This window comes from Topomyia yanbarensis, chromosome 2, assembly GCF_030247195.1.
Source record: "Topomyia yanbarensis strain Yona2022 chromosome 2, ASM3024719v1, whole genome shotgun sequence".
In the NCBI taxonomy this organism is placed as follows: Eukaryota; Metazoa; Arthropoda; class Insecta; order Diptera; family Culicidae; genus Topomyia; species Topomyia yanbarensis.
Genome location: NC_080671.1, coordinates 328,920,995 through 328,943,976, shown reverse-complemented (window position 1 = coordinate 328,943,976; position 22,982 = coordinate 328,920,995). Strand labels below are relative to the sequence as shown.

Below are 22,982 nucleotides of genomic sequence, written 5' to 3'. Positions count from 1 at the left end.
TTGTTTAATGAACAAATAGAAAATGTTGCAAAGGAAATTTCTTCTTCTTTCCAAAACACTCAAAAAAATTAAAATCGGTTGAAAAATGACCACACACAAAAAAATTAGCGCCGAAAGTTCGTTTTTTGCTATAAATTACGATTTTGAGGGTATACAACCTTTTTCATACATTGATTTGTGTTGCATTTGATGAGATCTACAGCACATACTAGGTCTCTTGAAAAGTACAAAATTGCTGTAGCACCGTGTAATTTGTCGGCGAATAATAAAGCGGGTTTCGAGAAGGACGATCAAAGTCCGTGACAATCCGCATAGTTTATGTCAAATCGTAGATTGATTTCTCGTTTAATGAAACAAATACAGTACCCGAACAGATTTATGTAAGTTGTGAAAAAGTTATGTTTTTTCGTGAGACTTCCCTAGTAACAATTGAGGTTTTATGGTAGTTTTATAGCCGCTAATAAAACTTAGATTGCACTTGTAGCATGATATAAAACTTCATTTGTTACTTGGGTTCTTTTTATAAAATACCCGATCAGAATAAAATAACAAGATTATAACAGAATTTCGCAATTTTCGTAACAAATTTTGTTTGAAATAACGTCCTGTTGGTAGTTAAAATAACTGAACATTGCAAGAAGCTTTGAAAGTTTTTTATTGTATTCTTCTGATCGGGCAAGCTTTCGAAAATCTTCCCGAAATGTGTGTAAGTAGAAAATAGATATATCACCGAACACGAATTATGTTGTTACGTGATAACTCACCGGCTGCCAATAATATCGCTGGAGAAAAAAAGCTGGAAATACCCTGTGGTGCGCTCGCATCACTTGGGAAAATGTATGAATAGCTTTGTAACAGATCTATGCGTCTACAAATATGCTGCCGATTTGAAGCGTTCCGAATGCAATGCGCAGGAAATGGGTACCCCACTTGGGGTATTGTATGGGTGTGTTGTACGATTAGAAAAGACAACACTGAACAAAATTACGTCTTTGTTGTTTTGTTAGACTTCAAACGTTTTTGTGTCTAAATTTTCTACTGTCTTTTTTAATGGGTTAAATGCCTTTGCATTCGGTGACATTCAGTTTAGATTTTTATCATGCATCATCAGTTTAGGGTGGCAGTTAATTTTGCGATGTTGGAATTGTGTCCATCGCCGGTCAAAAAAAGAATCAAGGTTTCAAACAAAAATTTGGACAAAATGTGTGCGAAATTCGACCATTTTTAGAAGTGCCCCAAAGCGATTGAATTTTTATAAGTGATATACATATATTGTTTCATACGTTTGAAAATTCATAGCTTTTTTCAAAGTAATCGAAAATTTTTAAAACTTGATAGAGTTTGAGTACACTACATTAGCGATATACATGCTGACCAACTCTTGCAAAAAAAACCGTACACTGTGCGGACTGCTTGCCTGAGCGTGGTGAACGATTTCGCTTCGTTGCGGTATGGTGTACGGATTTTTTCGTCAGAGTTGATCAGCTTAGGTATATATAATTAGAAAGTTTACAAAAATATTTTTCTAACAAGCTGTCGGAATCCGATTCCGAACGGTGGAAATATTAAACATTTTATATTTTTATTCCTCACTCACCAATATTCAATAACTCTTAAATACGAAAATTGGGAAGTCGATTATCTTGTACACAGTTCACTGGGGATCAACCGTGAGTTCGATGGTATATGAATACACAGGTTATCATATGATTCTCGCAGTAGAGAGGTAAAAGATTTTTCATATACTGCTCATGATCGCATATTTGTCCCATTTTCTATGGGATTTCCTATATTTATGAGACTAATTTGCGATCATAGGCAATATAGTTTATATTTATATTTTAGTCTTGGGATCACCGAGAGCAACTGTCTTTTTGAATCCATGACTTCTAGTGAAAAATTAGAACCTACATGATTTTACCTAGGGTAATGACCTTATTTTGTTATGTTTTTATTATCATCCTAATCACACGACACGAAACCGTTGAATAGAGCAGCATCTGCCATCTTTGTTCAATGCAAAATGGCTCAAATAGTGATGCCTTAATTAGGGCATTTGATTCGAGTTTTCGTTGCGCTCAAACAGAAGCATTCCACTATTCTCAAGCCGTACAACATTTCTTACTATAATGATTTTTCATGATCAATGTGACTAAAACGTATTTATTTGCAAAATATCAAAATGTTTTATTACAAGAATGTCTCAAAAGCACTTTATATGTCCTGGGACACACTTGATTTTCCAAGAATTTTAATACTTATTCTGATAGTTTTAACCATTTCTTTTTCATGGTTTTTATAGGACTCACTAATCCATTCCGAACGAAACAATTTGCAAGCTATAAGGATAACGGAGAGAGACTGAACTATCGACGCTAAAATAATCCTAGACACTTCACACGCCCTTCTAACTGCTTCTATGCAAATGAATACTTTGAAATATCTACCTGTCTCGTTTACGATTCGTACTCTATCCCCTACCCTATCTTTCTCCGTCGTTCTCTGCTTAAGGAGCTTGAGAGTACATGTGACTTATCTCAGTTAACTATTTCGAATTACACGTTGAAAAACTGGGCCTCAAAATGCTATTCTGTACAAAAGTCCCAAACATGTGTTTATTAATTCTGGAATGTTTAAAAATTCCTTTATAAGTGTCGAACAATATTATCAATTATATCAAAGTTTTTGCACAAGAATATAAGACGAAATATTTTTAGTCATCTGTTTGTATTAAACCTTCTCTTAATGCCTTTAGACGCAAAATAAACATTTTTTTCAGAAATCTGTGGTCAAAAAGAATTTTATTAATATTTTTTTTAAAATCGCCACAGCTAGGACCACTTCTTGAAGTAAGAAAAATAATTAGTTTGAAGTATTTTTTGGATGTATTTAAAGTCGATTTTTCGAAAAAAATATGTTTTGGTCATATGCCCACCATTATGTTTATTATTTTATTTATAATCTAATCCAAGACCCTTTTCGAATCTTGCATTTTCGATTACCATGCGAGCTAATTTTTGCATTGGCAACTTTAAAGATCCAGAGGGGAATGGTAAAGAAATTTTCATATGTACCATAAAATGGGGGAACATTGATCACTTTTTCAAATGTTATTCGAATAATTATCTTCATATGCACCATAAAATGGGGGAACATTGATCACTTTTTCAAATGTTATTCGAATAATTATCTTCAATTGAAGTATATGTAACTGTTTGCTTTTTTAAAACAAGTTCTGGTACCCGTAGATTGCAAATGTTCAAATTGTTGGCTATTTTATTTCGTTTTGCTATACAAATAAAATTCCTTTGTTGTAAATTTTCATTCGTTGTTTTCGGGGTCACTTTGATCAGCAAAATAAATGTATCGAAATGAGAGATAACGCTTGAAATGTTATGTAAATTGCATATCTGTAGGCAATTTAATGGCCCGATATTGTGACGTCTCTAACGAGAATAAAATTGCCCAGAGGGTTACAGCTGACTTTTATCGAACTTTTTAAGGAAAATATATAAAATAGTTCACAAAAAAAATTCGGATTTTTTTAAATTAAATATGTGGCAAAAATTTTAAGGGTTTCTAAAAAAGTGAACAGTTCAGTTTAAGTTGACAAATCAAGGAATTGTTTGAACAGATTGAAACGATGCAACAATTTTAATTTGATTTTTTTTTTCAGAAAAGATGCATTAAATGACAAAATAATCGTTGCCGATAGATGCTGAACACTTTTAGAATATGGTTTGTTTTTTTTGATGACTTTGTTAGAATGAACAGTCTTATTTGATCAAACTTAAAAAACTCCTATGCTCCCTTAAACAGCAATCTACGAAAATATTACTGAATACAGAGATTAAAGCGTAAAAAATATGGTGCTCACTTTTTAAACGAAAGTAGTTTAGCTTGTTGTGGTAAAGTTTAAACGATATGGATGAAAAAATCATAACCACCAATTACGGAAATTTTGGAAGGTTTATTAGTACTATGATATCGAATTAAACTTCCGCCACAAAATGAAACACGGGCGGCCCTTGTTCAATTTTCGTAACATTGTTTAAACATGCAATCCCCGTATTTTCGATTGCATGTCAGTATATTAGCATATGTGTGTCTACCTAGTTTTTCGACTAACGCCATAGAGCACCAGCAGCAGACGGCATTGATTTTTGATGAGCCTTTTTGTTTCTGGCACACAACAGGCAAACATTCGTGTGAAGGGCTGTTTACCTTTTTTACTAGATATGCAAACCTTACCATCATATCTACCAAACAATCGGAACACTAGTGCTTTGAAAACGTTCTCTTTGTCTAGACAACTTTCAACCGGAAACTACTATTCGAACCACTTGAGTGGAGTTGTAGTTTCTTATTTTATCAGTATGCGGTTCTGGTCTAATTCAGAGGCCAGGGTCTAGTAAATGTTTTCTAAGCAATAGAATTGCAACATGTCAGCCGAATGTATTCGATGTAATGAAGTGGCCAGGTTAATCTCCGGAAATCAATCTGAAAAATCACGAAATCAATCTGAAAAATCACGAAACGGAAAAGCAAACCAGGAAAAGATACCAGAACTCAGAAGCATGGTACGCCACTCCAATTATGGTACATATCGCACTTTGATTCACTTATTGTCGAATAGAATCCTAGAAAGATGCCCAATATCTATTCGGTGTGGAAATATCCTCACTTGAGTTTATAATTATTAAATTTGCTTTGAAATTTACCAAGCACATAAACGAATCGAACCCTTATCTCGTTGCAGGCGTCCAGAAAATCATGGTCCCCGGCACGTCGGTCAAGTCAAGCAAAGAGGCCCTCCGGTTGACACGCATCTATCCGGGAATCATCTATTCGACCGCAGGAATTCATCCACACGATTCGAAATCGATAATCGAAGAACCGAGCACGTGGCACGACTTTGAGGTAATTGCCGGAGCACCGGAATGCGTTGCGATTGGCCCATGCGGATTGGACTACCAGAGAGATTTCAGTGAACCGTGCACCCAGAAGGACATCTTTGAGCGGCAACTGAAGCTGGCCTGTAACCTGCAGAAACCTATTCTGATACACGAACGATCTGCCCAGGAGGATGTGTTGGAAATACTATCGAAGTAAGTACATGTGGACCATGTTTCAATTATTATATGGAAATGTACAAGCTAAGGAAATGAATGGGTCTTTTAACGTTACCACGAAGAAGAAAATGAGCTAATGAATCATGTGTTTACAGCCGGGTTTCGCCTCATTAGCGATAACACGCCTTCGCGTAGCAAGTATGATAAGGCATAACTGCTGATTAAAGATGGTCTGTAATTAAGTTGCATTAACTCTAATTACCATTATCTGGATCGAGCTGGAGATGTTCCAGTAAGCAACACATTCGAGAAATTCCATGGTCGAAAGAATAAATTTAAACACCGCATAGTATCTAAAGCCAGTTCTTCCCCTGACTTACGTATTGCGTATATTGGTTGGAGTCATCGTATTTTTTCTACTGTTTGTTTAATGAAGGATAACAGGTACTCAATCGTTTTCGAAGGATCTTCGACCATTGACGTAGCCAAGAATTGGTGTTTAATTGTGTAATTATTTCCTAGTCTATGTCGTTGTTTTATAAACATAAAACCTATGTTTTACTTCTTCATGAGGAAAATCGAACTAATCTTGTAGTTTGGATCCCATTATTTGAAACTGTATTATTTTTTTTGCTTTTATTCAAGGTAAATTGAATAGTCATTTGTACAAATCGTTTAATTTGAATGCCATTCAAAAAGCAGTACGCTTTTAATCGCTATCTCAGAATTTGTTTGGTTGAGAATATAACGTTATTAGGAAAACATTTCAAGTATTTATTGTAGTTTAAAGATACAATATGGGTTTTGCTGTCTTTATTCCTCTCGAAGGCACATTTGAGCTATGGTTTGATACGCGCCATCAACCCTGGTTTGATACGTGTCATCAACCTCTCAATATAGGGGTCCCTTTTAAACGTTTCGAAAAAACCATGAGGTAGGTTTTTGCACTTTAGCAAAATCGAAATTTTCCAGTTCATTTTAGATTGAGCAGTCAATATGTAACACCTCCCGATCAGAAACACATAACAGAAATATTTCAAAACTATATCTCGCATTGCTACTTGTTATAAATTTCTGTTATTTTAACTACTAACGAGACCTAATTTATAACACAATAGGTTACAAAAATTGAGTTCTATTATAATCTTGTTATTTCATTCTGATCGGGCTAAGGGACCTAATCGAATATTGGGAAGCTATATCACGGTGTGTTTGGTAGAACAACTTTATGCAGAAAATTCAGCATCTCTAAAACTTCAGAATATGAAGGAATGGACTAAATAAATCCGTCGGGGGTCTAGAGCAACCTTTTTTTATGTTTTTTTTTTCGTGAAAACATAGGTTTTACATTAGAACTAGTTCACATATCTGCCCCTAGACGGTGCTTTAGACATTAAAAGAACACTAAAAGTGAGAATCTGATAGAAAACCAAATTGTCTACAACTTCGCTAACAACTGGAAATCGATTTGAAATCATCCGGAAAATCCACCTGATATAGGGCACTATTAAAATCTTTGAAACAAGGAGATAGTTAAGTGTGGACCAAACTTGTACGATATTAATGCTCTTTTTCCAAGATGGGTGAGTTTGCATGTAGCTTTTTCAATAACATATCTTTGACTCCTTTGTCGTTTCCTCGGGGATAACAAATTATTTGTATACCAAATTTGACTTCAATTCTAACATTTCGAATCCAACAAACTCTATTAAAATTAGGATATTTGAAAGAGACAAAAAACTACTCCTGCTTTTGGTTCAAGTTTGCAAACTTTCCCGATAAATTCGAGGCGAACTTCCTTTGATCGGATAGTGCTTAGTTAAAGGAATATATGTCACATAACTTAGGTTATGATCGTTTAAGCTAACTATTATAAGTAAGAAATGTTGGGACTAGCCGTTTCTAGTTGAACGCAAACCACAACAGTACCCGAAATCAATTTTATTTTATTTTTTGGAAACTTTCCAAATTTAAACAAATAGACTTTTCTTACTGAGCGAAGATGGTGCAGTGAGAAGTTTTCTTTATCGTTTGCTATTGTGATCCATGCTGGACGAGTATCGATTTCGGAATAATTTCTCAAAGTGAATTATAACAGTTGATTTTGATGTCTTTATCCCTTTTTTTACAATGGAGAATGCAATTTACGCACTAACCCAGCACACGTGCATTAGTAGATGCTAAGCTATCACACGGGGTGTACTGGAGTGTCGGGCTCTCACTTTTTTTTGCGCTCGGGCCTTTCCGCTCCAACTAACCAATCACTAGTTAGTCGTGTCCGTCGTCTGTTGCTCGTTGCGCCAGATTCCCTGTAGCCTGCAGGCAATCTGGGTGGTTGCAGTCGAGACTGCGTTCCACTTCTCCACCGTTTGACACATCCGCTGAATAAGGGTATCAGGGGTTGTGTCCCAGCCACAGACGTCAAGCATTGCTATTATTTCGACATCGAAGCGAGGACATACGAACAGTTTGTGCTCGGCAGTTTCGTCGTCACCTGGGCAATTAGGGCAGACGGGGACCACCGCGTGCCCGAACCTGTGGAGGTACTGTCGGAAGCAGCCATGGCCTGACAGGAATTGTATCAGATGGAAGTGAACTTCCCCATGGGGTCTAACCACCCAGCTCGATATGTTAGGTATCAGCCGATGGGTCCACGTACTTTTCGAGGAGTTATCCCACTCACGCGACCATCTGGCGACCGAAGCCACCCTGGTGCGCTCGCGGGCTCCTCTATTGCCACGTAGCTCAAAGCACTCCTCGTCTTCCCGGATGACCAGCCCGACTGGCATCATGCTCGCTATCACGCAGGATGCATCGTGTGATACCGTGCGGTAAGCAGATATCACACTGAGGTACATCACGCGGTAGGTGGTCTCCAGTTTGTGTAGGTAACTGGTTACCCTCAGTGCTCTTGACCATGACATGCCGCCGTACCTGAGGATAGATACGGCAACGCCTGCCAGTAGCCTACGTCTACTGGTGCATACCTTTGAGCTGTTGGACATCATCCTCGACTCCGTTGTGAGGTCCCACATGGATAACTACATGTTGTGCCGACTTGCGGTTGTTGACGATAACTACCTCCGTCTTATGCTGAGCGAGCTCCAGGCCTCTCGCGCTCATCCATTCCTCCACCGTGTTGATCGCGTGTTCTGCGGTTAGTTCTACCTCAGGGATTGACTCCCCATAGACCTCCAAGGTTACGTCGTCGGCAAAGCCGACGATCTTGTCCACAGGAGGGAACTTCAGTCTCAAAACCCCGTCATACATGAGGTTCCATAACACAGGGCCTAGAATGGAGCCCTGCGGGACTCCGGCGGTAATAGGAACCCTTTTCTGACCGGCATCGGTCTCGTATAGCAGTAAGCGGTTCTGGAAGTAACTTTCCAGGATCCGGTACAGACCCACCGGGAGGCTAAGCCGGTGTAACGAGAGCGCGATGGCATCCCAGCTTGCGCTGTTGAATGCGTTCTTCACGTCAAGTGTCACTAACGCACAGTATCGAATGCCTCGCCTTTTCCGTTGGATCGCTATCTCGGCAGTCTTTATCACTGAGTTGATAGCGTCCACCGGGGAACGTGCCATTTGAGCCAATATATTCTGATTCCTGACCGTGGACTTACCCTTTCGAAAGCCAAACTGGTTGCTTGACAGGCCGTCCGTACCTTCTGAGGTGGTGTAGGTGGTGTGTCTCGAGACGGGAAGAGTACTTCGATAATCGTCGCCAACCGGTCCGGAGACCGTTCTGGAGGTGGAGAACCCCCTTTGGTCTTGGCCATCACGATTCTGTAGGCGTCACCCCACGGATTCGCGTTGGCACTCTCACACAGGTTGTCGAAACACGCTCTCTTGCTGCTTTTAATGGCCTTGTGTGTTCTTAGATGGCCACGCGGACCGTCATTCTGATATTTCTTTTTCGGTGTACGGATCACATTCTGACAGGGAGTGAGTTACTCCATATCACTAGAGTTCCCGGTCATGTCGCCATGTTTAGTGTTGTCCAGTGGATATGAGAGCTTTCTTTTTAATTGATTCAATTGAAGGTATGGACCTAGACTTCTGGAATCGAGAAGACATCCGGATGTGGCCGATTCATGATCGCGCGAGTGCGGGGGACTGTAGGCTCAAGCATAAGACCGCATTTGAATGTTTGTAAGTGTCTACGAGATCGCGGGTGTAGGTTGCATGGATGATCGCAAAGGGCTCAAGCATTTGTATGTTCGTTTGTCGCGTGTATGTGACTTCGTGTGTATAAATTCGATATTTATGTCGTCATGGAACGTGTAGTTTATTGGATATGAGCATCATCTTTTTGATTGATCCACCTGAAGGTATTGGACTTATGCTACTAGGGCCGAGAGTAGGGGTTTCCGGACGTGACAGATTCATGATTGCGCGAGCGGTGGGTTGATGCTTGAGACCGCGTTAGTAAATTTCTAGGTGTAAATGCTCACTTAATCACTGGAGTGTTTGAATGTTAGCAAGAACGCGGGTGTTTGTGATCAGGTTTGTGTTTTCGCGAAGGCCAGGTGTGTACGTTTGGAATGGGAGATTGTGAGTGCATATGAGAGAATAAGCAATTTGTGTTAGTGAGTATTTGCATGGATCTAATTTAAAATATAGCAATAAAAGAAGGGATCCTCCAGAGAGAACTTGGCCCTAAACCCACATTGTATATTATTTGACCATGGCAGTGGATAATAAAGGTCGCCAAATTAAGTACTAAAATTGATCACAAAACTAAAGTTTCGGTGATATAACCACTGTAATAATGCTTCGGTGCAAAAGCCCCTGGACCACATCAAAGTACAGTATCATGCCGAGGGCTTCTTTCATACATAATGAATGTATAAATAAATTTGTACATTACACAAGAGGTCTAATGTTACCCTGTCTTCAAAATCGTCAACCAAAATTACTTTCGGTTAGAGCACTTTACACCAGACACTCCCCTTAATTTCTTCTTGTAGATCTTGATAGATTCTTTTGATAGCAGGATCACTAGAACTATTGACGCTTCAGAACATTTTTAAGCGAATCAGAAGTTGAAGATTTTCAGGAATAATAATAGGATTATTAAATTTTGTCTGTGGTGTTGAAACTGATAAATTCATAGCATCAATATCACTTCAATTTTATTAGCTTTATTTTGTAAATCATTATTATTATCAAAATAAATTATTCTCAATATAAACTATGTACCTTTCTCAGTTTTCTCTGTTATTATTGAACACTGAATTAATGGGATTGGAAACTACTTGAGAAAGCGCTAAAGATACAGGAAGGTAATCAGAATCAAAGTCGCATGTCTAATCAATTCGCTACAAATGTGACTTTGATCTGTCAAAACCAAACCAATTTACGATGAATTCATCACAGACAAATAGCACGTAGCATTATTTGGAAATAAAACTAGATAATACCCAGCAGTACAATCATTCAAAAATAGTTTATCGCTGAAATTGCTTTGAGTATTATTCCAGGATCAATGTTTAGCGTTCAAATTGTCATTTATAAAAAAATTCAACCGATTTCTTGCGTTGTTAGTCACCTTTCAGGAAATTAGTTTGCTCGTCAGTGCCTTGAAAAGGCTAATACGCTGCAGCAATAAACATGATACCAAGATCGGTTTCAACTTCAATACCCAAACACTCGATCTGCGCTTATATGGTATGATACAAATCCATCGATTATTAAAGAAGTTATAATCCGTCAAAATAGAAAAACCGATTAAAAATGCGCAAAGAAACTCCGCCCGACGGTACTAATTTAATAAATGGTTTTAAAAAATTTAATAAATGGTTTTAAAAAAGTTTTGGACACAACGGCAATATACACATTATGTACCCTGAAGAAGTTGACATATTCGCACGTTTTTATTGAATAAATGTAAATGATTATTTCAAAATCATATTGAACTTTGAATTCATTACATTTTTATTTGCAAATTTCCACCCACCACTGCTGTATTTTAAGTAGTTTTTGGACGAATAATACATTTTTGAAACAATTGTTAATAGTAACAGGACGTACAAAAAACTATTATCCACGGCGGTGAAATGTACCAATTCCGATCAGAAACACACAACAAAAAGATTTACAAACTATATCCCGCGTTGTTACTTGTTATAATGTTATGTTGTTTAACTACTAACGAGAACTAATTTATAACACAATATGTTACAAAAATTGCATTCTGTTGTAATCTTATTTCATTCTGATCGGGAATATGATAAGATCACAACTATGTGCGCCTAAATCAGCTATATTGCAAGCTTCAAAGAGGTTCTCGCCTTCTTGCAGAAAGGGACCATTTATAAATTACGTAACGCTTTTAGGGCGTGGGGGTATGACATTTTGTGACATGGGGGAGGGGGAGTAAGCTAGAACGTTTGTTACGTAATAGGAGAGGGGGGATAGCAAAATTTGTGAAAATTTGTTACATTTGGGTCAATTTTGGGCAATTTTTGCGATACGTAATTTATTAATGGTCCCAAAGTGTAGAAGAAGAAAAACGGATGACGTTATGACACAACTTACAATAGTTCTTCAGAATTTTACGTAACTCAGCTTATGCGATGAATTGTACAGTCTACCGGAGCTATGTAATGGATTAAAGAATAAACGTATGCGCATCGTAGAGGATCAGAGAAATCTACCCTAATAGAGCAATACAAAGCTGTTAAAAATTGATCGAGTCTGTCGCGCCAGTTTTTTTTTTTATTTACAGTTTTGTTTTACTACGATCTGATTACTAATTGGATAATGCTAAATGATCTCTGAAAACGACAATTTCTTCCAGATTTCAACCTACACCGCAGATCATCATCAGAGGTTTCATGGGTACTATTGAGGAGGCTCTCAAGTACCTGCAGCGGGATTACTACATTTCATTGACAGGATATCTATGCAAAGTAAGCAACGATTACGATCACTACCAATTTGAACTATCATAACAATAGTAACCCATTTCAGGACAAGTCAGATACCGGGGTCCGTAAGCTGCTCGAAGATGGTCGTCTCCCGCTGGAACGCCTGCTGGTGGAAACCGATTCACCCTTCATGTACCCAAACACACGTGCTTCCAAGCTGCCCCAGCACGTCAAGACCGGACTGACCGAGCGATCACTCCTCTACCTGCATCGCTACTGTACCTTCCAGCGCAATGAACCGTGCAGTTTGCCGGCCATCGTGGAAATGATCGCTGCCTTCATGAACAAGAAACCAGAGGACGTAGGCCTGGCGACGGCATTCAACGCACTCAAGCTGTTCGGACTGTCTCAATGATGGAGGCGAAAAAAAAACGACAATGAAAATTAAACGAAAACGATTTTTTTTATCTCCCCTACAATTTCACGTTGAATCAAAATGATTTCACTTTCTTAATCGACGAATGATAAATTTGTTATCATCATTAATTTTAACACGTTTTCTTTTATATACCTATTTTAGGTTTGTTAAGTTGGAACTATTTAAGTCTTGCCCAATAATGTTTATCGAAAAATAAAGAAATATTGTTGTTGCTATATAGCATAAACTGGATCCTATGCTCTTAGAGTGGTTCTTTACAATGTTGAAGGATTCTATCAAATTGTTTCGTTCTTTATCTTAGAATAACCCAGGTAGCTGTAGTTTTGTAAGTTAGAACAAACAAATTGTGTTAACCGAATTTATGTTCTACATGTGAAGCGAAAGACTGATGTTATTAAAAAGGGTCGGAAAGATCAACCAAAACACACACACACGTCTAATCTCGCGAGAATTAGAAAACCAAGTAATGAAAATACATCGATTAGTAAATTACTCGTCCCTCAAGAAACGGCTCTCGATCAGGGAAAACTATCTCAGTAAAATTAGAACAATATATAGAAAACATTCCTTGCCAACCGGCTGTTTACTGAGAGGCGACTCGATTTTCTAGCAAATGACGCAATCGACAAGTTTTTAGAAGCTTCTAAAAACAAGAAAACTGAACTGTAGTACATACTGACTACGACAACGATGAGATAGAGTGCTCTTATCTGTTAACATATTTGGAAATTAGATTAGTAAGATTGTTTTAAGTTAACGTTGTTCCCTTAGTTATACATATAACGGTTGATAGTGACAAAACACCAGCATAACGTAGGAAGAAAAGTGCCATAAATATGTCTAACTGTGCGCTGAAGTGAATATGATATGTAACAACCTGTATTCATTGTGTAAATTATTGAGATTGAAATAAACGTATATTTTCATAGATCGAGTTTATTTTTACTGAATGAAAGAATTTATTGCTCAAATACCATAGTTTCAACTACCGATTCCGGATCATCCAACCGTATTTTGTGATTTTTGTTGTTGTAATAGCGCTTAGTGAATCCACACAACTTGCACTCCACTTCGAGGTAACTAAGCTTTTTGTGTCGGAAATCACTGTAGTTAGCCGTTGTGGCAGGATTCAGGGCAACTCCGCATCGGGTGCACAGTGTACGTTTGATCGCTGGTTCTCTAAATTAAAAACAAAAAGATTGTAATAATGCGAGTTTATGTGTTAACTCAGGGCTTTGCCGTTGATGTGTTTTATCCGAATCACCTGTTATTGTACTTAAGTTGTCACTTTAGTGATTTTGATGTACGGAATGTCTATCAATAACCCCAAGTAACAAATGGACAGAAGACTAAGAGAGAAGAAGCGATTGCAGGAACAATCTGCATACTTTTGGTTTCTTTGGGAGCTGGATCAGTCCAAACGATGGTGTTTAGATAAATAACATCAACAGGAACGAACCCCTACAGATACCATTATGTATTACAACTACTTACATTCGCAATACAGCTTTTTTCCCGATGGATTTCACTAGTTTTCCATAACTGCCGGACAAAGCGGGCATCGATTCGGACATCAGCATCGATGCTTGATAGAGGAAGTTCATACGTTCATAAGTGTCCCTTCCCGGGCAGAGACGGGCATGCTTTTTGCCATGGTTGCCATTACTATTGTTTTTGTAATTTCCATTGTTGCTTTTATCTTTCTGCTTTGAACTATCTTTGTTACACGTGCTAGACATGATCAAACTAATGGAAAAAATTAATTATGCAGATTATATTAGTTATCAAGAAATATACGTTTTGGAACTATAAAACAATGGTAGCAAACATAATAATTTAAAAACAACTAATGCTTGGGACCCTAGTTATGGAATATAAGGCAGAAAATTTACCACCAGAGCTTGTGCAACCACCCTTGGCTGCTGCTCCGTTATCGATCTGGACTAGCTGAAGTTGCACAGGGAATCAGTACACTAAAAATCATTCGATGATGTAAATAACAAAACAAATTCTTGTTTTCCTAATTAGCTGATTCCCTGTCAAAAAAAATGCGGACGAGCATCGTCAGGCGATTTAAAAAGTTTGACGTTTGACTTAACTCGCCTGTGCTAATTGCCCCTAGGAACAAATGCAATTTCCGAATGCGATTTAAAGGCAATTTCAATTTTTCTGGCGGCTGAAATGGACTTGGTTGTTTTTTGCGTTTTTTCAAACATGGCGGTTCATGTTTGGCTTAAGCTTAAAATTGTTTTTTGAACAATTGGTGTGTTCTCACTTGTATTTTGTTTGTCTAGTGCACTTCATTTAGACAACGAATGTAGAAAATTGTGGAATCGTGTGTAAGTATAGTAGAACAGGATCCCTGACCTAAAGTCTTAATGAACGTCAGATTGTGATAAGTTTTGGTGTGCAATACCCAGAGGGGGAACAACTTGACAGCTCCTATACAAATCGTTGAAACCACTTTTTTTGGGTCTGTGGGTCTAAAATGGCGGATCAATTTTTATTCAAGAGCAATTTCTAAAAAAAGCGTAAACTTGTTCAAATTGAAAATTTTCTTGTTCAGATTTTTTACTTCCGATAATTCATTTTTGAAGACTTTTTGGGTTTGGTGTTGTTTTATTATAAAAATAATGCATCTTTATTCCGATGCATTATTTTTAAATGATTCATGATTTTTTGGAATCATCAGCATACAAACAAGCGGCGTTTATGCTAGTGATTGAGCATATTCATTTGGTTTTAAGATATTAGGTAGAAATATTTGCATTGCAATGTAAACAACACATACAATGATACTGGACTGTTTTTTTCCCTCTCCGATAGAAAATGAGCTGTCATCAGTTCTGAATTTTGTGGAAACCTTTGCACCGTAAATGTCGCATGCTGTCAAAAATAAACAATCGAAGTCAATCCCGCCTTTGTTAAACACGAAGTGGAAAATGATAACCACAAAACTAAATGTATTTAAGATTAACAACAAACTTTCGAGAATATTCGAAAGATATTTCAAGGATGACGGGAGAAGAAAAAGTTCTCACTAGAAGCGCACTCAAATCAAATCATGCATTTTACATTCGGCACAATTTGTAATCCTTTTGTGAAACTTCAAAATTACGAATTAACTTGTTTGTATTTATATTAAACTATTACGCTGTTTTGAAATTATCATCTTGATTACCGCTTCCGAATGTAAATAAAGAAAACAAGTTCGTGAAAGACGTCACGGAATTATTTTCTTGCATAGAAATTTACAGTATCGCAATTTGTGGACGGAGTTCTATGGTGACGACATCATTCGAAACACGGTGGTTTCATGCAACTTAGGCCAAACGTCAAGTTGCGGGATGGTTGGCAATACCAAACCAATTTCACCTTTGATTCTTCCTATAAGTTGGTGGTGATTACCTAGTATATGTAAGTAGATAATGAGTCCGAAAATAAGTATTATTTTTAATTTTAATATTAGGCAATTAAGGGCGATTAAATGTCGCGTTCCGTTGGCGATTTGGGGGCGGGTTGGGCGGCAAAAAAAATGACGGCGGCGAATCGCCCAAATGTTGCATTTGAAATAGCCCCCTAATTGACAGCAATTTGCTGACAAATTGAAGGGCAATTAGCGCATCCGAGTTGGCAAATAGCTCCCCGTTAGCCAGCAACTTGCCCTTTTTGACTGGGTTTCAACAGAAAATGAAAAACGTAACTAAATTTTCTCTAAATTTTGCGAGATTCTCAAATAATAGTTATTGAAAATTATTATTGCTTTTGATTCAACACGCACATCATACGAAATGACAGCAAAGTAGCCAAGATGCACACCTTATTGAAATACATCAAGGTAGCGACAGCAACTATGGACACGCTGGGCATAACGGTTATGCAGGTAGGTAGTTGTCTCAGCTTGGAAAGCTTGTTTTAGCCTGGACCTGAACCAGTACACAAAAACAGAAATTCAACTGACCTTATTCTGGTTTTACCTAGTTTTTCTTTAAAAACATTGCACTGTTAGGTCCCATGCAAAACTGACTCAGACATCACTTCGTTAAAAGTTTAATAACTTCTTTTAACAAAGCCCGATTTACTAGCAGTCTTCGACAAAGTTGTAGACAATTAAATTATCTTTCTTATTTTCACTTACAGTGATAATACGATGCATACAGTGCCACCTAGCGGCGAAAATGCGGCTGGTGGGTTTTCTCCACGTAAATTGTTGAAAAATCGCATACAAACTTCAGGCACGTTGGTCCGGTAGTTAGACTTGTCCGATTTGCTTCAAATTTGGTGCAAGTACTCTTGGTGGGACTAGGAATCGACTCAGAGGTGGGCCGATAGGGATCATTTTTTCCTGTCACTCTAATGCACACCTTACTGAAATACATCAAGGTAGCGACAGCAACTATGTGCATACATGCCGGTCATAACCGCGTTATGTAGGTAGGTAGTTGTCTCAGCTTGGAAGGATAGTTTTAGCTTGGACGCAACTACCTATACCAGTACATAGACAACCGAAATTCAACTGAGCTCATTGTTGGTTTTAACTAGTTTTTCTTTAAAAACATTTCAATAAAGGAATGATTTTGATTGACATTTTTTTCAATACATGTATACTACTGAAGGTTGAAAGTAAAATTTCAATTATTACCAAATTTTGTAATATGCAATACGATAATTATTTTTCATCTTTTGCGATGTCACACTAGATGTGGAACAAGTTTTTTGTAGTGATTGCTGACTAAATAGAAAAGTAATAAAAGTTATACCTTTCATCCGAAATTGAAATCATCAATCAATTACCAACAATCCTTAAATACGTTTGGCCGTTTCGTCTCTTTTAAGAGTGCAGTTCATAAAAAGATAACATTATGAGAAACATAACCCAATACTATATTTACGTGTGAATTACTGGAAGACGGAGTACACTCAGGTTTTTTTTTACGCGGGGGATACAAGCCGCGTAAATTTCAAAATCCGCGTAAATGAAGACCGTGCAAATTTAAGAATCCGCGGTTATGGGAACCTCGTTAATGGATACCGCGTAAATTAAAAAATCCGCGTAAATGAAAACCGCGTAAATTTCAAAATCCGCGTAAAAAAATACGCAAAAAACCGGTATGTACCGAAGACGTAATATTAAATAAATACTATATTTACGTGTGAATTACTGGAAGACGGAGTACACACAGGTTTTTTTACCGCGTAAATTTCAAAATCCGCGTAAATGAAAACCACGTAAATTTCAAAATCCGCGTAAATGAAAACCGCGTGAATTTCAAAATCCGCGTAAATGAAGATCGTGTAAATTTAAGAATCCGCGGTTATGGGAACCTCGTTAATGGATACCGCGTAAATTAAAAAATCCCCGTAAATGAAAACCGCGTAAATTTCAAAATCCGCGTAAAACCGCGTAAAAAAATACCGCGCAAAAACCGCGTCAAAAACCTGAGTGTATTTCAATTCCATACCTTCATCCGTCGGTCGGTGAAACAAAACGTTTGAAATATTGTATGTTGTATTTTACGATGAAGCAGTTTAATTCAACAATGAGATCAGTTGGATTCCAGTCGTTTGTGTCTTGGCTGAACTGGTAGTGTAACGGCATATGCAATTGTGTCCGGACTGAAACAAATGTTACAAGCTGAGGCAAACGTTTCAAGCTTTTGCTCAGGTAGGCTTTTTAAATTTTGTGCTAGGCTGAAACGTTCGTGTCCAGACTGAGACTGACAGCATAAAATCAACAGCGGTGGATTATTGTTTCCAACAAAAACTTAGTTCGCCCAAATGTCAACTAGACGAAACCAAAAAATCAGCTAATTTTTTGGTTCAAATTGTGATGAATCGGTTTTCCGTGTACAACTAAAGCTAGTTATAAGTTAGCAATTAGACATTTTAAACATTGACACAGCACTAGCATTAAGTGTAATCTGTACGGTATATACCGAAGACGTAATAATAAATAAATAATTTTACCCAAAACAGGTTTTGTGTATTTCTTGAACCCAAAGGAAAAATAGTTGTGGATGGCCACATGAACTAAAAAAAAAGTTGAACATGAAAGGGTTAAAAACAATTCTTGTATTATCAATTGGTTCATTTCAACAGAAAAAAAGTTTTCTTTTGATTATGTGAGATTCTCAAACAATTATTATTGAAAATTATTTTTGATTTTGATTCAAGTCGCATATCATAGGGGGACCCGGGGCTATTAAGACAGTGCACAGTGGTCCAGGAAGCGAAATTAGCGGGAAACAATTAATTACACGGTGCTACAGTGATTTTGAACTTTTCAGGTGACCCAATATAGGTTGTAGATCTCATTAAATGCAACACAAAACAATGTATGACAAATATTGTATACCCTCAAAATCTTGATTTACAGCAAAAAAAAACGATTTTCGAAACTTTCGGCACTGCGAGCAAGTTTCTAATTTGGAAAAAATTATAACTCTGCCATTTTTCAACCGATTTTGATCATAAATAGGTCGTTGGATACGAAATGAATTGTTCTCCTTAAATTTTTATTAAAACAAAGCCGCTTTCCAATAAAAATGTTGAACAATTTTTATATTTTTAATGAAAAAAATAGCGAAATAATGATAACTTTCATATTGTTGTCCCAAAACTGCATAGTACTTTTAACAAAAGAACATAACATAACATATCGTTGGAAAGGTCATTTCTTCTTCTTTCCAAAGCACTCAAAAAAATTTAAAATCGGGTTAAAAATGACCACGTAAATTTTTTTTGTGCCTAAAGTTCCGAAAAATCGTTTTTTGCTATAAATCAAGATTTTGAGGGTATATTAAATTGATCAAACGTGGTTTTGTGTTGTATTTGACCAGACCTACAACCTTTACTATATCACTTTAAAAGTACAATTATTTTTATTTTGTAGCACCGTGTTACGCTTTCATCTTTGGATTCAGCGATAAGCCTTAGAAACATTTATTGTGTGTGTCAAACTGCATCTTTTGGCTGAAACGGTTTTAGGGTGGTCCTTAAAATGTCAAAGTTGTAGAAGGTAATTAAAATTCTAGTTGAGATAGAATGATACTTTCTTCTGCAATATTCTAGAACAATCAATTCTGAGCAACTTTGTTGAAGGTTCTAACTTTGTATCTCAAACAGTTTTCATTTTATAGTGAGTTCCATGTCACAATATGGGGTGTCTCCAAAAAAACGGTTTTCTCCGTACAGTTTTTTAGTGCAATTTTTCTCACAAAAGTACTCTTCTGTGTACTTTTAGACCATAATTATCGACAACTTTTGTAGAAGGAAGAACAAAATTTCAAAAGTTATGCATAATTTTCACTGAAAAATATGCCCTTTTCAAATGTCGATATCTCAAAAGGGAGCAAACGAAAATTGATAATTTCGATTGCTTTTGCAAGGTTGTATTTTTTAAAAAAATGGAGAACGCTTTTCTGTTTTTCTCAAATAAATCAAATTTAAGTAAAAGCATTTTTGAATATATTCCTACAGCGCTCATATAAAAAAATATTTATTTAGCGCAGATTCTGTGAATTTGAAAAGTTTGAGGCTCCTATTTAATGGAATGATTTTCGTTTGTGTGAAAACACAAATATTTTCAAGACGCTCACCAATTTTTGTGAGAAATGAGCATACGGGGCTATTCGGACCCCCTATTCCATCAACCACCGTTCAGCGGCTTTCGGCTGCGCACACCATTGCATACGCCACAGCAAAGAAAATAAATGATGCGCCAATCGACAGCTGTGACTAACCAGATTAAGTTTTTGTAACGAAATTTATTATTTTTGGTTGTAAGGTGTTTCTCTAATAAATATTACACAGCTAAACATAATTCCATTACAAAAAAAAATTCGGTCTAAATTACCCCTACATTGTAAAGGCATGGAGTTTTGCAAATCGTCACCTAGCGCTGCCATGGAGTGGTGCAAGTGAACTTTTGTGGCTCCAAAATGTAGCTGAGGTTTCAAGCAGACAATTAGGACTTTTGACCGATAATTTTTTTCACATTCACATCACATTTTTTCACATATATCGTAAGTGGCAAAAACTTATAAGAAAATGACAGAAATTCTCTATAATTGGTGATTTTAATGCTAAACACCGATCCTGGAATAATGCTCAAAGCAATTCCAATGGTAAAATACATTTTAATGATGGCTCTGCTGGTTATTATTCAATTTCATTTTTAAATGGACCTACGTGCTATTCGTCTGTAAGGAACCCATCAACAATTGGTTTTGACAGATCAATGTCACATTTGTAGCGAATTGATTACACATCCTGATCACCTTCTAGTAACTTTTTCGCTTTCTCACGAAGCAGTGTCCAATCCAATTGCCTGGTTGTTTAATTATCACAAAGCGAACTAGGAAATCGGAGACCTCATTATCAACGTTCTCATGACCCTGCTATGAAATTTTTCTATCAGAGTCTACAAAAAGAAAATAAGCATAGATTCACGCTCTTAAGAAATGAAAATTTTGCGAAAGTGGTTGAACAAATCAAGCCATATTCTAAACTTTTCTAAAAAACTTTCTAAGGTCCTTAAGAAACCTCAAAAATAAATTCCAGCTTTGAAAAAAGGTACTTCTAACAAACTTGCTCAGCAGTTTGCTAGCGCCCACAATTTTAATCTTAACGTTGTGCGTCCTATTGAAAACGAAGTCTTACAAAAATACGAAAATGTTTCAAATCAAGTATTGTCTCTAGACGAGATTCTTGAAACAAACTATGATACGATCAAATCCATCATGGAAATGTTAAAAAATATGAAAGCTCCAGGTTATGATGGAATTTTTAACATTCCTCTTACAAACCTTCATGAAATCACCTTGAGATACTTGGTCAAAATATTCAGACTACAGAGTAATGGCAAATCTTTCTATATAAGAGGCAAAACTATAAGTATTATGATGGTACAGGTATATGGGCAATTCCTATGTGACCGCACTAACCAATCTATATCTCAGGAACCGAAATTTAGATCGAGATAAAATTCAATAGCAGCCAATTGAAGCATTGCATCGATCATTTCACATTTGAAATATTGTGGAAAACGGTCGAGTTTTTTTTGCTGAGGAATAACTCACAACATTGGCAAGTTCTGTGAGACATCAAGACCGTCCTAGGTGGTCAATGTGATCAAGCTTGAGCTTGAGCTTGTGTGACCACCCCTGGCTGCTACTCCGTTATCGATCGGGACTAGATGAAGTTGCACAGGGAATCAGTAGATAGTTATGCTTGGGAGTAGCGAAACATCTTTCAATGTGCAACTTCTGGTAATCCTAAAGTGTTTTTGTTCAATACCGGCGCCGGCCAGGCCCGAACGTAGATCGCGGAAGGAAAGGGAAGGAATGGTTAGTCCGATACTTGCTTTTGCTAGTATCACGGGAGGAGGATATTTTTGTTAGTAAGAGTATAGAAGTTGGATCTACTTCTTCTTTACCGACGTCAGAGAGGTGATTCCACTACTGGACTAGATATCGATCCACCAATTTCATGGACCGGGTACAAACGGCTTTACTTCCCTTTCGAAGGAAGACGTGACCACAGATTTTTTCACCTCAGAAAACGACCTCGGCTGGAATTGAACCCAGGCCAACTGGAATTAGTGGCGGTCACGCTTACAACTCAACCACCGGCGCCGTCTTCCTAGGTGGTCAATGTGATCAAAACAACAAACCAAACCAACAAATCTAAGGAATTTAACACCCATTCCAATAAGTTTTGCATCATCTAGATATCATGGTAGTACCAGTTTATATGAGAATTTACTGTATCACTGCATTTCTCAACTAGTAACTCCGGAGCCGGATGTCGGATTAGAATTAAATTCAAAGCATCCTATGCCTTTAAGTTTAAGAAAGTCGGTTCGGTCATCTCCGAGTAACCGATGTGCGACGGTAAATATATTTACCGAACTCGACGAAGTGAGTCGAATGGTATAAAAGTTTTGGTCCTCTGGGCCCCTGTAAACAGGCCGATTTTCAGAGTGGTTGAATTTACCTTTCTATGGGAGACAGGCAAAAAGGTTTAAATGGGAAATTCACGTGTGATCGGATTCTTTTTCTCATAACTCCGGAACCAATACTTCGTTCAAATGAAAATCGGGACCAATCAATGTGAATACCCTTCATTTAAGATTAAAATAGTGAGAATCTAGACAGCAATAAATGAGAAACAGGTCTGAATTTAAGTTCGGAACTTTGATTTGAAATTCTAGCAATTTAGAAATCATTTCAATAAGCTTTGCATCATTTAGATATAATGATTATACCGATTTATATGGGAACTTCGCATGTGACCGCATACTTCAAACCGTAATACTGGAACCATATATCCGATTCCAGTGGGATTTAATAGCAATCAATTGAGAAAATCGTGTCATACAGAAAATCAAGTCAGACAGAAGCAGATGCGAATTCAATTCAGGAACTTAGCTACTTTCCTGAAGCTTCCGGTACCGCCGAAGGTGCCCAAAGTGGTCAATGTGGATTTGATTGGGCATTAGTGAAACTATACATCCAAGCAATTATAATACATTAAAAAAATATAGCATAGTGAATTATAATACATTTTATGAAATTTTACATCATTTAGATAACATGC

General features: G+C 37.2%; 2 protein-coding genes across 4 annotated transcripts in view; one reads left to right on the top strand and one right to left on the bottom strand.

Annotated features, from left to right (window-relative positions):
• The window catches only part of LOC131683856 (3'-5' ssDNA/RNA exonuclease TatD), a 57,331-nt gene extending 44,020 nt beyond the window's left edge, over positions 1–13,311 (top strand). The window contains exons 2-4 of the mRNA XM_058966213.1: positions 4,760–5,108; positions 11,875–11,986; positions 12,048–13,311. Coding sequence (XP_058822196.1) covers positions 4,760–5,108; positions 11,875–11,986; positions 12,048–12,359 — 773 coding nt within the window. The 3' untranslated portion in view covers positions 12,360–13,311. The remainder of the gene's footprint in view (positions 1–4,759; positions 5,109–11,874; positions 11,987–12,047) is intronic.
• LOC131683858 (uncharacterized) overlaps positions 1–22,982 on the bottom strand; it is a 113,567-nt gene that overhangs the window by 55,094 nt on the left and 35,491 nt on the right. Inside the window, exons 1-3 of one of the 3 annotated variants that reach the window (XM_058966218.1) lie at positions 14,276–14,404; positions 13,878–14,129; positions 13,318–13,562 (exon numbers count right to left, since the gene is read on the bottom strand). The exons of 1 other annotated variant lie outside the window; for it this stretch is intronic. In XM_058966218.1, the coding sequence (XP_058822201.1) occupies positions 13,343–13,562; positions 13,878–14,122 (465 nt within the window). In that variant the 5' untranslated portion in view covers positions 14,123–14,129; positions 14,276–14,404 and the 3' untranslated portion in view covers positions 13,318–13,342. Of the gene's footprint in view, positions 1–13,317; positions 13,563–13,877; positions 14,130–14,275; positions 14,405–22,982 lie in introns of those variants that run through there. One more of the 3 variants, XM_058966217.1, reaches the window with a different exon arrangement.